Here is a 13938-nt window from a genome sequence, read left to right as displayed (position 1 = left end):
TAACCATGACGACTATAAATTAACTATGAAATATTTCTCTGAACTTGCAATTTTTCGTATCAGAATAGGTTAATACATACAACACTTAGAGAGAATGATGTCTCATGCAGACTGATACAAATAGTCATATTGGAATATACAGATTGCCACAGTGGTACATTGGTACTCTATAGTGTGTGATTGGGGAGTTTGATGTATGTGATGCTGATTCCCTATATAGTATGCTAATATACAATCCAGACTGTGGTAAACTCATACAGTAACTTGGACAAGGAATAATTAAAATATATCTTATGATTTATGAATGAAAATGTCTTAGATATTTTGGATTGTATTCAGCAACTCCCTGTCATAATATTTTCCGGGCATACCTAATTGAAGACCTACGGGTAATTGAAGACTTACAGAAGACCTACAAAAATGTGGACTATATACATCAAAACTAATATGATTTTCTGATTAAGCATGTCTCAAATATAAAATGAACACAAACAATTTTGATAAAAATTAATTTTAAAGTGTATTTATAAAGCTCGGTATGGGGAACAATTTTTTTTCTATTAGACGACCTAGCGCAAGAGCGATAACTCGCGTAAATATATATCTACAAATCAGCTGTTCAATTGTTAATCATTTCTTTTACAATTTTGAAAAAAAAATTCTGATCTTTTAACAAAGAAAATATACAAGAAAGGATTATTAATTGAACAGCTGATTTGCAAGTGTGACATTTATACGAATTATCGTTCTTGTGCTAGGTCACCAAGAGAGAAAAATAGTTGCTCCTAACCAGCTTTTAAAATACACTTTAAAACTTATTTTGATCAAACTTTTTTGTTTATATTAGATATTTGAGACATGCTTAATGAGAAAATCATATTAGTTTTGATGTAAATAGCCTATATTTTTGTAAGTCTTCCGTAGGTCTTCAATTACCTGTAGGTCCTCAATTAGGCAGGCCGTATTTTCCTCGTATATTGACAACCAGCTGCAAAAGGTACATGTATGTAATGGATTCGGGTTACACCAGTCTATAAATTCATGTGTTCTAAATTGCTGTTTTATGTTTTTGTGGAGTGAAAATCTTGAGCACATTAAGTTAGGGAAGGAAAAGTGTCACACAGAGTCTAAAACTTGCCATTTGGGATATGTAGTGGAGTGAGGGAGAGGGGTGTGTGATATCAATTGTCAGATACATATGTAGCATCTGCGTGGTAGTAGACAAGATGTAGAGGGTGACTAAGTTTGAATACAGAAGGACTTTAGAAGAGTTAATACAAGTATTTTCACCCTTCCAGTTACATTTCATGCTGTCACTCTGTTTGTTAAATAGAATTTTATAATAGTAAAGATCCTGGTTTAGTTTTAAAAAGATGCATTGATGTAGAGGTCAGATGGATTTGATCATCAGAACTTGATATTTGATTGGTTGTGCACCTGACTAAATAATGAGGTGGTCTGGTTCAAATCCTGGTCTGGTTTGTTAAATTTTCTCTTTTCCTGTGTTCTGAACATGATGTACATGTCATTTATAGTTGCTAGTACAGTTTGACACATTCAAGCAATATTGTATTGAATGACTTGTACTTCTACTTTTTTTTTTTTTTACCACAATGACAGTTCTTTTTAAGCTCCAGTTGATATAGCATAAGATAATGAAGACCAGTGTGGTTAAAGTTAAGCTGTACTGCAGTGGCAGATACAGGGATTTTTTTAGGGATGGGTGAGTCCAGCACTGGTCATTCCTTTACCCTCTAGTGATAGTTCCTCTTCCGGTGAATTTTGAATTTTCACAGGAAGATTGACTATTCATGTTGTGAAAATTACAGGGTGGATCCACTATTATACCCATGACTTCACCCCTCCCCAGAACCCCCTGACCCACTCAAGCACAGCTCAAATAAGTTCTGTTTTCATGGTTATGTGTTCGAGACGAGAGTTCCTGTAAGGGTCATATTTGTGATACTTTAAGTTTACAACTCATGAAGTTTATCATTTTAGAAGTGGATGCAAGTATGGGAAATTATTGAACGTTAGTTATCAAACAAAATACACTGCATCAGTGCCACAAGATTTTTCTAATGTTGACTATATTTTATGTAATTTGCAGCATCAGAACGTGACTAGAATGAATAGTTACGACCATGTTCGTAAAATTGTTCAGGAGGAAGGAAGGACTGCTAGAAATTTAGTCATCTACAACGTCCCTGTCCGACAACACACAGGTATGGATCATTATCAGTTTGTACAACCTTAATCATGACTGGCTGGTGTTACTCTAGTCAATTGTTAGCCTTTTAACATGGAGAAACAAATAAGTCATAGCACTGACAACATACAAGACAAAATCATGACCACCAGGAGTAGGGTCGGGTCGCAATAGGGAACAAAGTTTTATATGGGGATAAGTAGGAAAACGTCTTATAAAATCTTATTCTCAAGAGCAGCTGGACCAGGAATATTTGTATCAATATGCAAATAGCATACTCAGGGGAAGTTACAAGTTTCTTTAACGTAGTTCCACACTCCTGTGACGTCATAGGATTTTGCAAAGTCAATGATTTAATGACAGGAACATATATTTATTGTAAAAAATCTTGTTAGCCATAAAATATTTCAAAAGTCTTAGTTATATTTGAAAAGTCAATGATATGTTTCAAAATATTGAATCCAAGGACAATAACTCTGTTTTCATTAAATTATTTTATCAAGTTCATTATGCGATAGATTTCCTTTATTTTTGACAAACATTTTACCAAGGTGATAAGGAATCATTATCTGTGTTTTTTCATGAAATTACATAAAATTTTAATCCCGAGTTATTTTGAATAGCTCAACTGTATGGTGCCAGACTTCATTTTTTTATGGGGGTATACATACTCTGGAAGCTATAGATTTGAAATTATTAAGGAAAGGTATGGATTTTTTTTCATAAATAACTATAACAGATGTACATCTACTAATATAAACAGAAAAAATGATATGTAAACCATGCAATAAGGAAAATGCGTCCACATTTGTTTGTTTTTTAACATTTTGGAGAATAACGCTAATTCAATAATTTTGCACATATGATGACATATCATTCTAAAACTTGATGAACATATTGAAAATGACATGTGTTTTAGTTATTGACATGTTTCCCGATAAATAAATGCAATTCAAAAAATATTTTGTTGTTTTTATTTTAAAATAACAACAAATAACTGTTTCCAATGAATTTCATAAAAATCTACATAGGGGTACACGACTTCAGTAGTGTCTGTAATGAAAATTAATATGGAAATCCTTAACTGCTTTGCCTTTTTTCATTACTCTGAATGTTAATTTATTGATTCCAAACAAAAAAATGCTACCTAAACCCCTAAATTCCACGACTAAGGACCCACCTTAAATCAACTATCCATGGTAGGTTTGGGTCTTAATAATATGGATTCAAAGTTTTGCATGAGCATATATGAGGAACATTTTTATGCCACCTTCAAAGAAGAGGGGCATATTGCTTTGCACCTGTCGGTCGGTAGACCACATGTTGTCTGCTCAATATGTTGAGAACTATTCACTTGATTGTAATGATATTTCATATGTGGGTTGGTTATGAGTAGAAGTGGATCCCCAATGTTTTTCAGGTCAAGGGTCAATCTACTCTGGACATAGGAAGACATTGTCTGCTCAATATCTTGAGAACCCTCTGCGTGACAGACATCAAACTTGGTACACTGGTACATCCTAAGGAGTAGATGACCCCTATTGATTTTGAGGTCACATGGTCAAAGGTTAATGGTCAAACTGGGCATAGGAATATACTGACCACTCAATGTCTAGAGAACCCTTTGCTTGATATACATCAAACTTGGTACACTGGTACATCTTCAGAAGAAGATGACCCCTATAGATTTTGAGGTCACATGGTGAAAGGTCAAGGGTCGAACTGAACATAGGAATATACTGTCCATTCATTATCTTGAGAACCCTTTGCTTGTCGGACATTAAACTTGGTACATGTTCAGGAGAAGATGACTCATTGATTTTGAGGTCACATGGTCAAAGGTCAAGGGTTAAACTGGACATAGTAATATTTTGTTTCCTATATTTTAAGAATTAATTGCCTGATTGACACCAAACTTGGTACACTGGTACAGCATAAAGAGTAGATGATCCCTATTGATTTTTAGGTCACATGGTCAATCCACTCTTGACATAGGAAGATATTGTCTGCTCAATATTTTGAATTGATGATACAGTGGAACCTCGTTATTACGTTTTCCATTTTGTCACGATAAAATAACGTAATACCGGGGGCAACGTAATAAACGGTCCCAGTGAAATCCGTTAAAAATATCATTTGGAAATTGTATATCGTCCGTTGGTACTCCGTGAACGGGTGTGTGAATATATCTTTACTGTTTCTTTGTTTAAAAGACTATTATACTTTGTTTTATTTACATCTTATCTTTAATGTCCGTAATTCTTCATGTTCTTATCCCTTTTCTTTATTTCTGGTGTAGGATACATAAGGATGTTTTGATAAACGTTGTTTTTTCTGCATTCGTTTGGACCGCCATTTTGTTCAACTTTAAAACAATGCATTCATGTAAATTTCTATCAATAACTCGTTCCGGTTCGTATTCAACATTCGTATTAAAAAAATAACAAAACATCATTTTATTAAGTTCTCTAAATACACAATAAAAAAAAATCCCACCCCAAAACAACAAAACTATAGACAGAAAACGCACACGATACCCAACACTTACACACTTTTCTCACCAACGATAAACACGGAGAACAATTTAAGCGCAATCCACATAAAAAAAAAACATAATGATGCACGAAGATTTCATTTATAACGCTAAATGATGGCACTAAAATCACGTGCGCATCAAGGGATTTTAGAATATTCACTGAGGTAAATGCCATGCGCGAATCGGCCGATAACACAGGACAGTTTGATTGGTGTATGTATGGACGAGATTTACGAACACCCAAGCTGCATGTCCAAACAACGGACAATTTTTTAATTGACCACCTTTCGTCACCTATGTCCAAGCAGTTACCCAAGCGGTTTTAACAATGCTACGATAAATCTTGTCTTTCATGTTCGGTACCAAAGCTGTCCGTAAATAGAGTTTTAATAGCGAAGGTAATCACACTATGCTGAACACTCAGGTGGTTTGAGAAATTATTTCTTCGATTATCAAAATATGAAAAATGAAGTAAATTTCATAGAGTACAATGTCTAAATAAACATTATTTAATTGTTTATCACTGGCTTCGATACGAGGTATTCACCTGTATTGATGTCGCTAGATCTATCGAAGCGTGATCAGTCAAGCATCTCTAATCCCCAAACAGACCAGGAAATTTACGTGGTGACTGCCTCAGACAGTCAAGGTGTGAATGGCTTATTATTTTGAGAATCTTTATTGAATAATTAGGGGTTTATTACGTTTTTGTTGGAATTTTTACAACGTAATACCGAGTCCCGGCATCTTAGGGCAACATAATAACGAGGTCTATTTTATATAGGTTTGTTAAGAAATGGTTTTGTGCTTTGAAATTCCAACGTAATATGCGGACTAACGTATTAAAGGGGGAACGTAATAACGGGGTTCCACTGTACTACTATCAATTAAATGATGCATATGTATAACCCTTTTCAATTTTGCACCATGGGGGCATATATGTTTTACAAACATATCTTGTTTAATGTCTTCTTGTCAAGAAGAACTGGGCCATGATTAGTAGGCATGTAGTGTAGATTTAAGTTTGTTTGAATCATGGTGCTGGGAGGTAGGGTAGGGAACCATTTAATATCAAAATTTACATATAAAGAAAATCTTTCTTATGATTAGTCATATCAATATGCAAGCATTCTAATGTAATGCAGATTCTTATATTTTATCAAATCATGGCCCCTGGGGCTAAAATAGAGATTCAGAGTGGACATGTAAATGTGTATGTAGGAAATTAAAAAAAATCTTTTCAAGAGTAGCAGGGTCACACTACATCATATTGATATATAATATTGGTATATTTATTTTGTTTATTTTTTTTAGCTCACCTGAGCCGAAGGTCTGATCATAATTTGTCCTTTGTCGTCGGCGTAAACTTTTCACATTTCTTCTTCTTTTCCAGAACCACTGGGCCAATTTTAACCAAACTTGGCAAAAGGCATTCTTGGGTGAAGGGCTTTCAAGTTTGTTCAAATGAAGGGTCGTGCCCCCTCAAAGGGGAGATAATCACAAAAATGCACAAATAGGGTGGGTTCATTTAAAAATCTTCTCAAGAACGGAAGAACCACTGGACCAGAGGAGCTGAAATTTACATGAAAGCTTCCTGACACAGTTCAGATTCAAGTTTGTGAAAATCATAGCCCCCGGGGTGGATGGGGCCACAATAGGGGATCAAAGTTTTACATACTAATACACTGTATATAGAAACATTCTTTAAAAATCTTCTTCTCAAGAACCATTTGGCCAAAGAAGTTTACATTTGCATGAAAGTTTCCTGACATAGTGCAGATTCAAGTTTGTAAAAATCATGGCCCGTGGGGGTATGTTGGGGCCACAATAGGGATCTAAGTTTTATATGCGAATGTATATGGAAATCTTTAGATATGAGCCAAGGTGACTTAGGTGAGTGATGTGGCCCATGGGCCTTTTGTTTATTCACCAATCAAGGGCCCCCAGGAGGCATACAATTTTAACAATTAAACATTATAACTACACGATACAATATACACACGTTAAGAATTTCTAAATTGAGATTGGTCTGGAATTGGCTCATGACAATACTGATTGAAAATGCACTGTATAACAAGGATGCTATAATATACTTTAATTTTTTGCCTTCAGTATCTTTGCCATTTGTAATGATAAGTCATTTCATCATGAATGTGATGCAGTTGTGAACTATGTGCATATGAAACAGCGGGGAATTTTGACAGAAACGAAAGTACAATGTAAATATGAATAATTACATTTTTGAAGAACCGCAACTTTTAACGTCGGAATACTTTTCATGAACACGCTTCCTGACGTATGCTGACTGAAACGTTGCAGTTATGTATTCTCAAAAATGAAATTTATTTTTTAATCAAACATTCCCAAGTTGTGTGGATTCAGGGGTATTTATTTATATTTTTATTCTGGGGCTAGAATCAGGTAACAAATTATACATGATGATAATTAAAGGGGAACAAATCTTAAACTCTTCTCTAGTACAGAAAGACCAAATTAGTAATATTGATATTGAAGCTTCTCTGTGTTGTGTGGGTTCAAGTTTGGTTTATTGTAGCCCCATGGTTCTAGGGTGGGTCATGATATGGGTTTGAATATTATTCATGGGCATATACTTGAGGGTAAACAATCTTTTAAAAAATCTTCTGATGAAGAACAGGATCAGGGTGACTAAAGTAAGAATTTTTATGGCCCATGGGTCTCTTGTTCCATAAGTTGCATCTTAATTATGTTAACTAGGTCATCTGTAACAGTAGAGAATCTTATGACTCTCAACATAATAAAATAGTTTCTCAACAATTTACACCAATACATTCAATTACACCACATCAAAATGCATCAGATTTGACATAAACCACTTACCCTGGGTAATTAAACCATACTAAAAGCATAAAACAAATCCATAGGGAGTCTGTAACCCAAATATGATGTGAGAATGATAGAAATAGATCAGGCCTGTGTTCGGGACAATTCTGGGCTGATATTGATTTTATTTCTGTATCAATACACAACGATATGCTACACACTAACATCACAGCAGTCAAGTACTCGTTAAATAGTCTTCAGCATTGGACAGTAAAAGTCGGAAGCAATTCCTCTTTAGTCCAGTGGATCCTGCATTTTTTGTCTGTTATTATTGTATGTGGTTGGGTGAGAAGTGTGATGACATAAAATAGTCTGTGTTTACTGTCAGGAGGATTTAGTTTGAGTCATGAGGCTATCACGAAGTCAAATCTTGGGTAAGTCTGTCAGAAATCTGTCAGTTTTAATCTTGAATCTGCAACCTTTGTTTTTGGAATCATTTTATTCCACTATACTAAGTGATGCAATTTTTGTTTTAGTAAGATTGGTTTTATAGAGTTAAATTATACACCCATAAAACCTGCATTCACAATGAAGTTTTATGACATATTTCAATGTATACTTGTTGGAATATAAAATTCCAGTTGTTTTAGTTTGTTGTAGTGCTGTAGAATCAATTTGAATTGCTTTCAGAATATTACAACAAGAGGCCATTAAAAGATCAGATTCAACAGAAGAATTCCCGAAGTAAATCACGATCTGTGTCTGAATATGACTCCAAGAGTTTCCAGGATCTGACAAAGTCCCCAAAATCTGATTCTGGAACAAAGAAAACTGACCGCAGAGCTCGCTACTGGAAGTTTCTGTTCGACAATCTACAGCGAGCTGTAGACGCAATTTATGATACGTGTGAGACAGATGAAAGTGTTGTAGAATGCAAGGTACTTTTAAAAAGATATGTGTTTCTATCTCAATTTAAATTAAATCTCACAAGTGAAGCTCTGACAAGTAAATTATTAACTTTACATAAAACAGATTCAGGGCCAATAAATTTGATTATATGATTGAATAATTCTGTGCTTTCCAAATGGCAGAGATCTAATAACCCTGGGAAAATAGAATGTTTTTAATATGTTCACCTGCATGTGCCTTAGAGGTGAATATCAAATTTGATTTCTATAACATTGAACCAAAAATAATTGGGTTTTTTCAAACTTTATATATAATTGTTTATTATGTTTGGATACTTAAAGGTTAAGACAACTCTAAAAAATTTACATTACAAATAATAGGATTAATTATATGATAAAAATTTGTCATACTATTCTGTTGATATGCGGCCTAGATAAGCTTCAGTACGAATTTGAAAACGTTAAAAATTGAAATTCCCGTCATCTATAGAGGCTACTATGATGTGGAACTCTTTTGTATTTAAGACCACAAAAATCAATAATTTTGACGTCTGTTCCGGTTTTGATCATCAAATATGTGCATGTGGTAGATTTTGCGAACAAATAGGTTGATGCCTTCCTGTCAAGATGGTAATTGCCCTAATGCGAAGGGGAGATGTGAAAAAAAAATTCGGTTTTTTTTTGTTTTCAAAATTCCTGACCCAACCAAGTCATATGTAAAGAAAAGATTACGTAAATTGTGGATCAATCTTTTGCGTAATGACAAGTTTAGGTTTGAGACATTTTTATGAAGAAACATGTACCGTCTGTCTGGTCTGCGACTCGACTGAACGTCTTCTTTTCTTAATTTCTTCTTGTGAAAGAACGGGCTCAAATCTATACGGCTCCAAACTTTACTGTTCGTGACTTGTCATGTTTACAGTGCTGCTAATGAAATAAACCGGAACCAACAGTGTTACATCATAAATTAAAACTTCAATGGCCGTTCTCTTAGCAGCGGGTAATTTAAAATTATATATGATAAATTGATATTGATTTAATTGTTAAGCAAGGATTGTTGTTGTTAAAGACTGTCATTTACGATATCATTAAAGGACACAACGCATGTTTCTAAACTTCTTCATTTTTTCAGCAAAATTAATTCTTTTTATACCTAAACTACTTTAAATGTGTTTTTAATGAAATATTTTGCATAGTTTTCGAGTTTGAAAGTGATGAAATTCAAATCTTGCGATATGCATATTTTCTTTCGCTAGTTTACGCACCATTATGTGTGACGTCATATGCGCCCTCGGGTTTGAAAACATCTATTAGCCATTTCATAAACAGATTAGATTTAATCGACAAAAAACGAATTATCACATTAATGACTTGTAAATAATAATGCATTAAGATGTTTTGTGCCGTGCTCGGGTGTTCTAGTTGTCGGTAGAAAGGATTTAGACTGAGTATTTTTCAATTTTTCGAAGGAAGGTACGAGAAAAAAGACGTGGATAATTTTTTTGTTCGAGCAAGAACTTTATCTTAAAAAAAACACACCCAGTCACCTTTTCAAAAACCGCTTAGACAGAGACCCTGATAAACTGCGAGAAAATGGATATATCGAAGCTATAAGCATGGGTAGGCCTATAGCATACATTGTTTTGCTCTTCAAATTCAATATACACTCGGATCAACTGACCTTCAGAAAATTTGTAGTTGAAAAAACGGAGGATGATAGTAATGGAAATGAATGATGATAGTAACGTAAGAACTTTCGTTACTATTATCCTCGCTGTTTTTTCAACGACGAATTTTCTGTTCATATGAGCCGTATAAAAGATAAAATAACACCTGATCATAATTGTTGCTAGTGTATGATATTTCTTACCTACATATCATTCACAAATAAACAATACAAATAGATATAATAAGTAAATGTGATCTTTCCAGAATTTCCTTCTTCCGCCATCTTGGGATGATACATGTAGTAACGATCGTTACTATCATCAGTTTAATACCAGTGCACTTCGTACTTCCGAAAGACGTGCAGATCACAATTCAAAAATAATAATAAGATTGCTTTATCAAAATAAAATAAAATTATTTCCACTTTAAATTTGAATATTTTTATTGATTTGTGTGTGTGTTGTCTTTTTCTTTCTTTCCAAAATGCATGCGTGACAATAGCTTGGCATAGGGCCTAGTTGTCAATTTAACGTATCATAATTTGTCTAATCCAAAAATAAATAATGATTGCACTGTTTATTTTAGAAAAACAGCGCCAATTACAGATGTATAAAGGAATAACATCACCAGTTTGTAGACAGTGACCCATATAAACATTATTTACTCGCAATATTGCCGATTTCATACACGCTTTACTCGCTATATTTGGGTATTTACATCGTTATATCTGTGCACTGGTGGCAAACACATATAAAACTCGGACAATTTGTCAACATCGATTTAAATGTTGCCCATGGTAGATAAATTAGGCCCCTAAAAGTTGAGTTTTTGATAATATCTCGCAGTACTTTCACAATCCGAAGGGCGCATGTGACATCACTGTACCACATGACTACCTACCTAATTAACTTGACTTTTTGAAATCGGGGCTTAGATTTAAGTCTGTATTGTGGTTAATTATCGCAAAATTTCAGCGAACGAACTATTAGAATTAATTACTATAAGCATAAAGAAGACGAAATGCATGTAATGTTGTATACTTTGAAAACATGAGATGTGTCCTTTAAGTAATACTTTATTCATAAAAGCAACATTGTGGTAAGGGTTGCCTTTCCCTTGAATGAAAACTCGCGTCTCCACTCACTTTCAGACTATCATGAACTGTAATCATGGAAAAAGGTGACTTCCATTTACAAACTACAATTGATGAATTATGATAATTTATTTTAATGAAACCAAAATTACCCAATGTACAATAGTTATTCTCAGGTCGCTATAGCATCACATTGACCTAAAAAAAAAATGTCAATAATTGAATATGATGTATTCTGGAATTTAAAACAAAAAATGTCAGGTCAGGAATTGAATAATATGTATTTTGGAATTTAAAACAAAAAATGAAACAAGGAAAATGCATATAGTCATACTATAATCTGAAATGGTGTCGAAGATTTCTATTACCAGTAGTCTTGAAAATATTGGTGATGAATAATTAAATATCTATTCTCCTACACAGAAATATTGTTATACTGTAGAGGGAATCAGATTCTACTCGTGTTGCTGGGGTTGTGACCATGAATTGGATTAAATTTCCACAGAAAGCAAAAAATTACCATGAATAATGTATAACAAATGGATTCTCGTGGGTTGTAAGGCGAAAGAGATAAAATTCTAGCTTACAATGTGGATTTCCTTGGTTATGATATATGATTATAGGGAAGTATCAAAGCAATATAGGCAGTTATTGATTGAATTTTTAGAAAAACAAGTTATTTCTATGCTAGAAGTAAAAATTGTGATCAACTTCAAATGCTAATTAAAATTCATTTGTATGTATATACAATGTACATTTAATAAATGATTAATTTGAATGTAGTCTGTAATAATTCTTTTTATCCATTGTATGTCTTAAAATTTTTCCTAATTACACATCTGCCTCACTATCGGTAACAATGACAATTAATGCGAATTTTGTTTTTGAAAAAAATGGACACCGACTCTCCAAATGATGGTGAAGCAGAGGGTATAGTGTTTTATAAACACACTTTGGTCGTCATGGTGTACTTTTAAGAAATAAATTTAATAATTTGAAAATACATGAGGGTATGAACTGCTACGCTTCACACTAGCATACTTCATGCTTCATGAAGAGTAAGCCGGCGTATGACTATCATTACAGTACAATATATGTAAAAATATCAAAGGCAAAAACGATATTGAAAATGTAAATATTAACTCTTATAATCGTCAACTCACATCATCAGGATATTGTAAACAAACATGTACATGTAATACATGGGTACACAATTGAATTCATATTGGTTAACATTTTTATTTTACATCATGTTAATATACTGTGCTCATTCTAGCTGGCTTTTGTGGGTATTTAAATTGAAATTTTACTTATATAATACAGTACATCTATTGAAGTCTTAATAAAGGATAGTTTTTTTTTTCTCTCAGGACAGCTCTATAACTTTTGTATTTCTTCAATTTCATGATTTTTGATGACAGGAAGTGATCATGATGCTGGACAACAGCACCCGTGATTTCAAGTCCCTGATTGAGCGGCTCCACACAATGAAGGCTTATGAGGATGCCACAAAAGAGGGGGACAGGTAGGGGCATTAGAGAGAATTAAAAAACAATGAAAACAAACTGGGCATATAGTGTAAGGATTCTGATGAAAATTCTGCATAATTCAGTAGTCAACATATGGTATTTTCCCATCTGTATTATGTATAATATGCAATTGGAATTAAACAGCAGACAGGCTGCAATACACAGTATATAAGTCATATTTAAACAAGTTAATTTCTTTGTCAACCAACTGAGCAACATATGAGACAGAGATTTTGAAATCTGCCGGTTCCGCCGGCAAAACCAGTAAATATTTTTAAAGTTCGGTGATTTTTGGTATATAATTGACCGGTAATGTATGAACGATCAATTTGGAACTTTAACCTCTTTACGTGCATGGTTTTTAAATGTAGTTGTGAAATCGACTAAACATTTGAATCTGCGTATTTAAATGAGTAAATTCAAGTGCTTTTATGATTTGGGATTGGGTACCAAACATTTAAAACAAAAAAATAGACATTGCAAGTGTGAAATTAGACGATTTCCTTGTCATATGTTTTTGGATCATATTCGAAATATTAGTGGATATGGATGGAAGCTGCTTATAGTACAGTAAAACTTTTGTTATTTGAATTCAACATAATTGTCATGGGGACAGCTGCATTAGCGAGATTTAATGGAATTCACACAAATACACACACTTTCGCAGTCCTTGGAGAACAAGTCTGCTTTTCAATAAGACATTTGAAGCCATATGGATGGCATTCAAACAGTCTGAATTTACTATTACCCCAGTCATGAGGTCTTGAATATTGTGGCTATACATTAAATATTTATTTGTTTTAAAGTTTTGTTTGTTTGCGTTTTTTTTTTTATTCAAGTAACTAAAGTACTGACCGGTAAATATTTGTTCAGACCAATAAATTTCATCAATTCACCATCCATTTGACCAGTGATAATTTTTTTATTTCAAAAACTCTTGAGATCAAAGGCTGCATTCAAGATTATAGCATCTACATAGGGATAGATAGTGCTATGAAGTTGAGCGAAAATCTAGGCTAGCCCTCTGAAGGAATAACAAGCGTTTATTCATACAGTGCATTCATTAGACGTAGCTATCTAACTTAGCAGTTAGGCTAGCTGCTACAATCTTGAAAACAGCCGTGGTGATTTATAATAGAATATTCATGCATTAATTAGAATTTGACAAGAAACTACTACAAAGATTCTAGAAG

The 13938-nt window shown here is 33.7% G+C and overlaps 1 protein-coding gene across 2 annotated transcripts in view; it reads left to right on the top strand.

The window, feature by feature from the left end:
- Positions 1–13938, top strand: part of LOC125649204 (S phase cyclin A-associated protein in the endoplasmic reticulum-like) — an 89871-nt gene that overhangs the window by 629 nt on the left and 75304 nt on the right. For both annotated transcript variants that reach the window (XM_056164862.1, XM_056164863.1), the window contains exons 2-4: positions 2111–2225; positions 8238–8485; positions 12638–12741. In XM_056164862.1, coding sequence (XP_056020837.1) covers positions 2111–2225; positions 8238–8485; positions 12638–12741 — 467 coding nt within the window. The remainder of the gene's footprint in view (positions 1–2110; positions 2226–8237; positions 8486–12637; positions 12742–13938) is intronic.

The sequence above is a fragment of the Ostrea edulis genome, chromosome 5, assembly GCF_947568905.1.
Source record: "Ostrea edulis chromosome 5, xbOstEdul1.1, whole genome shotgun sequence".
Lineage (NCBI taxonomy): Eukaryota > Metazoa > Mollusca > Bivalvia > Ostreida > Ostreidae > Ostrea > Ostrea edulis.
This window is presented reverse-complemented; position numbering and strand designations above follow the sequence as displayed.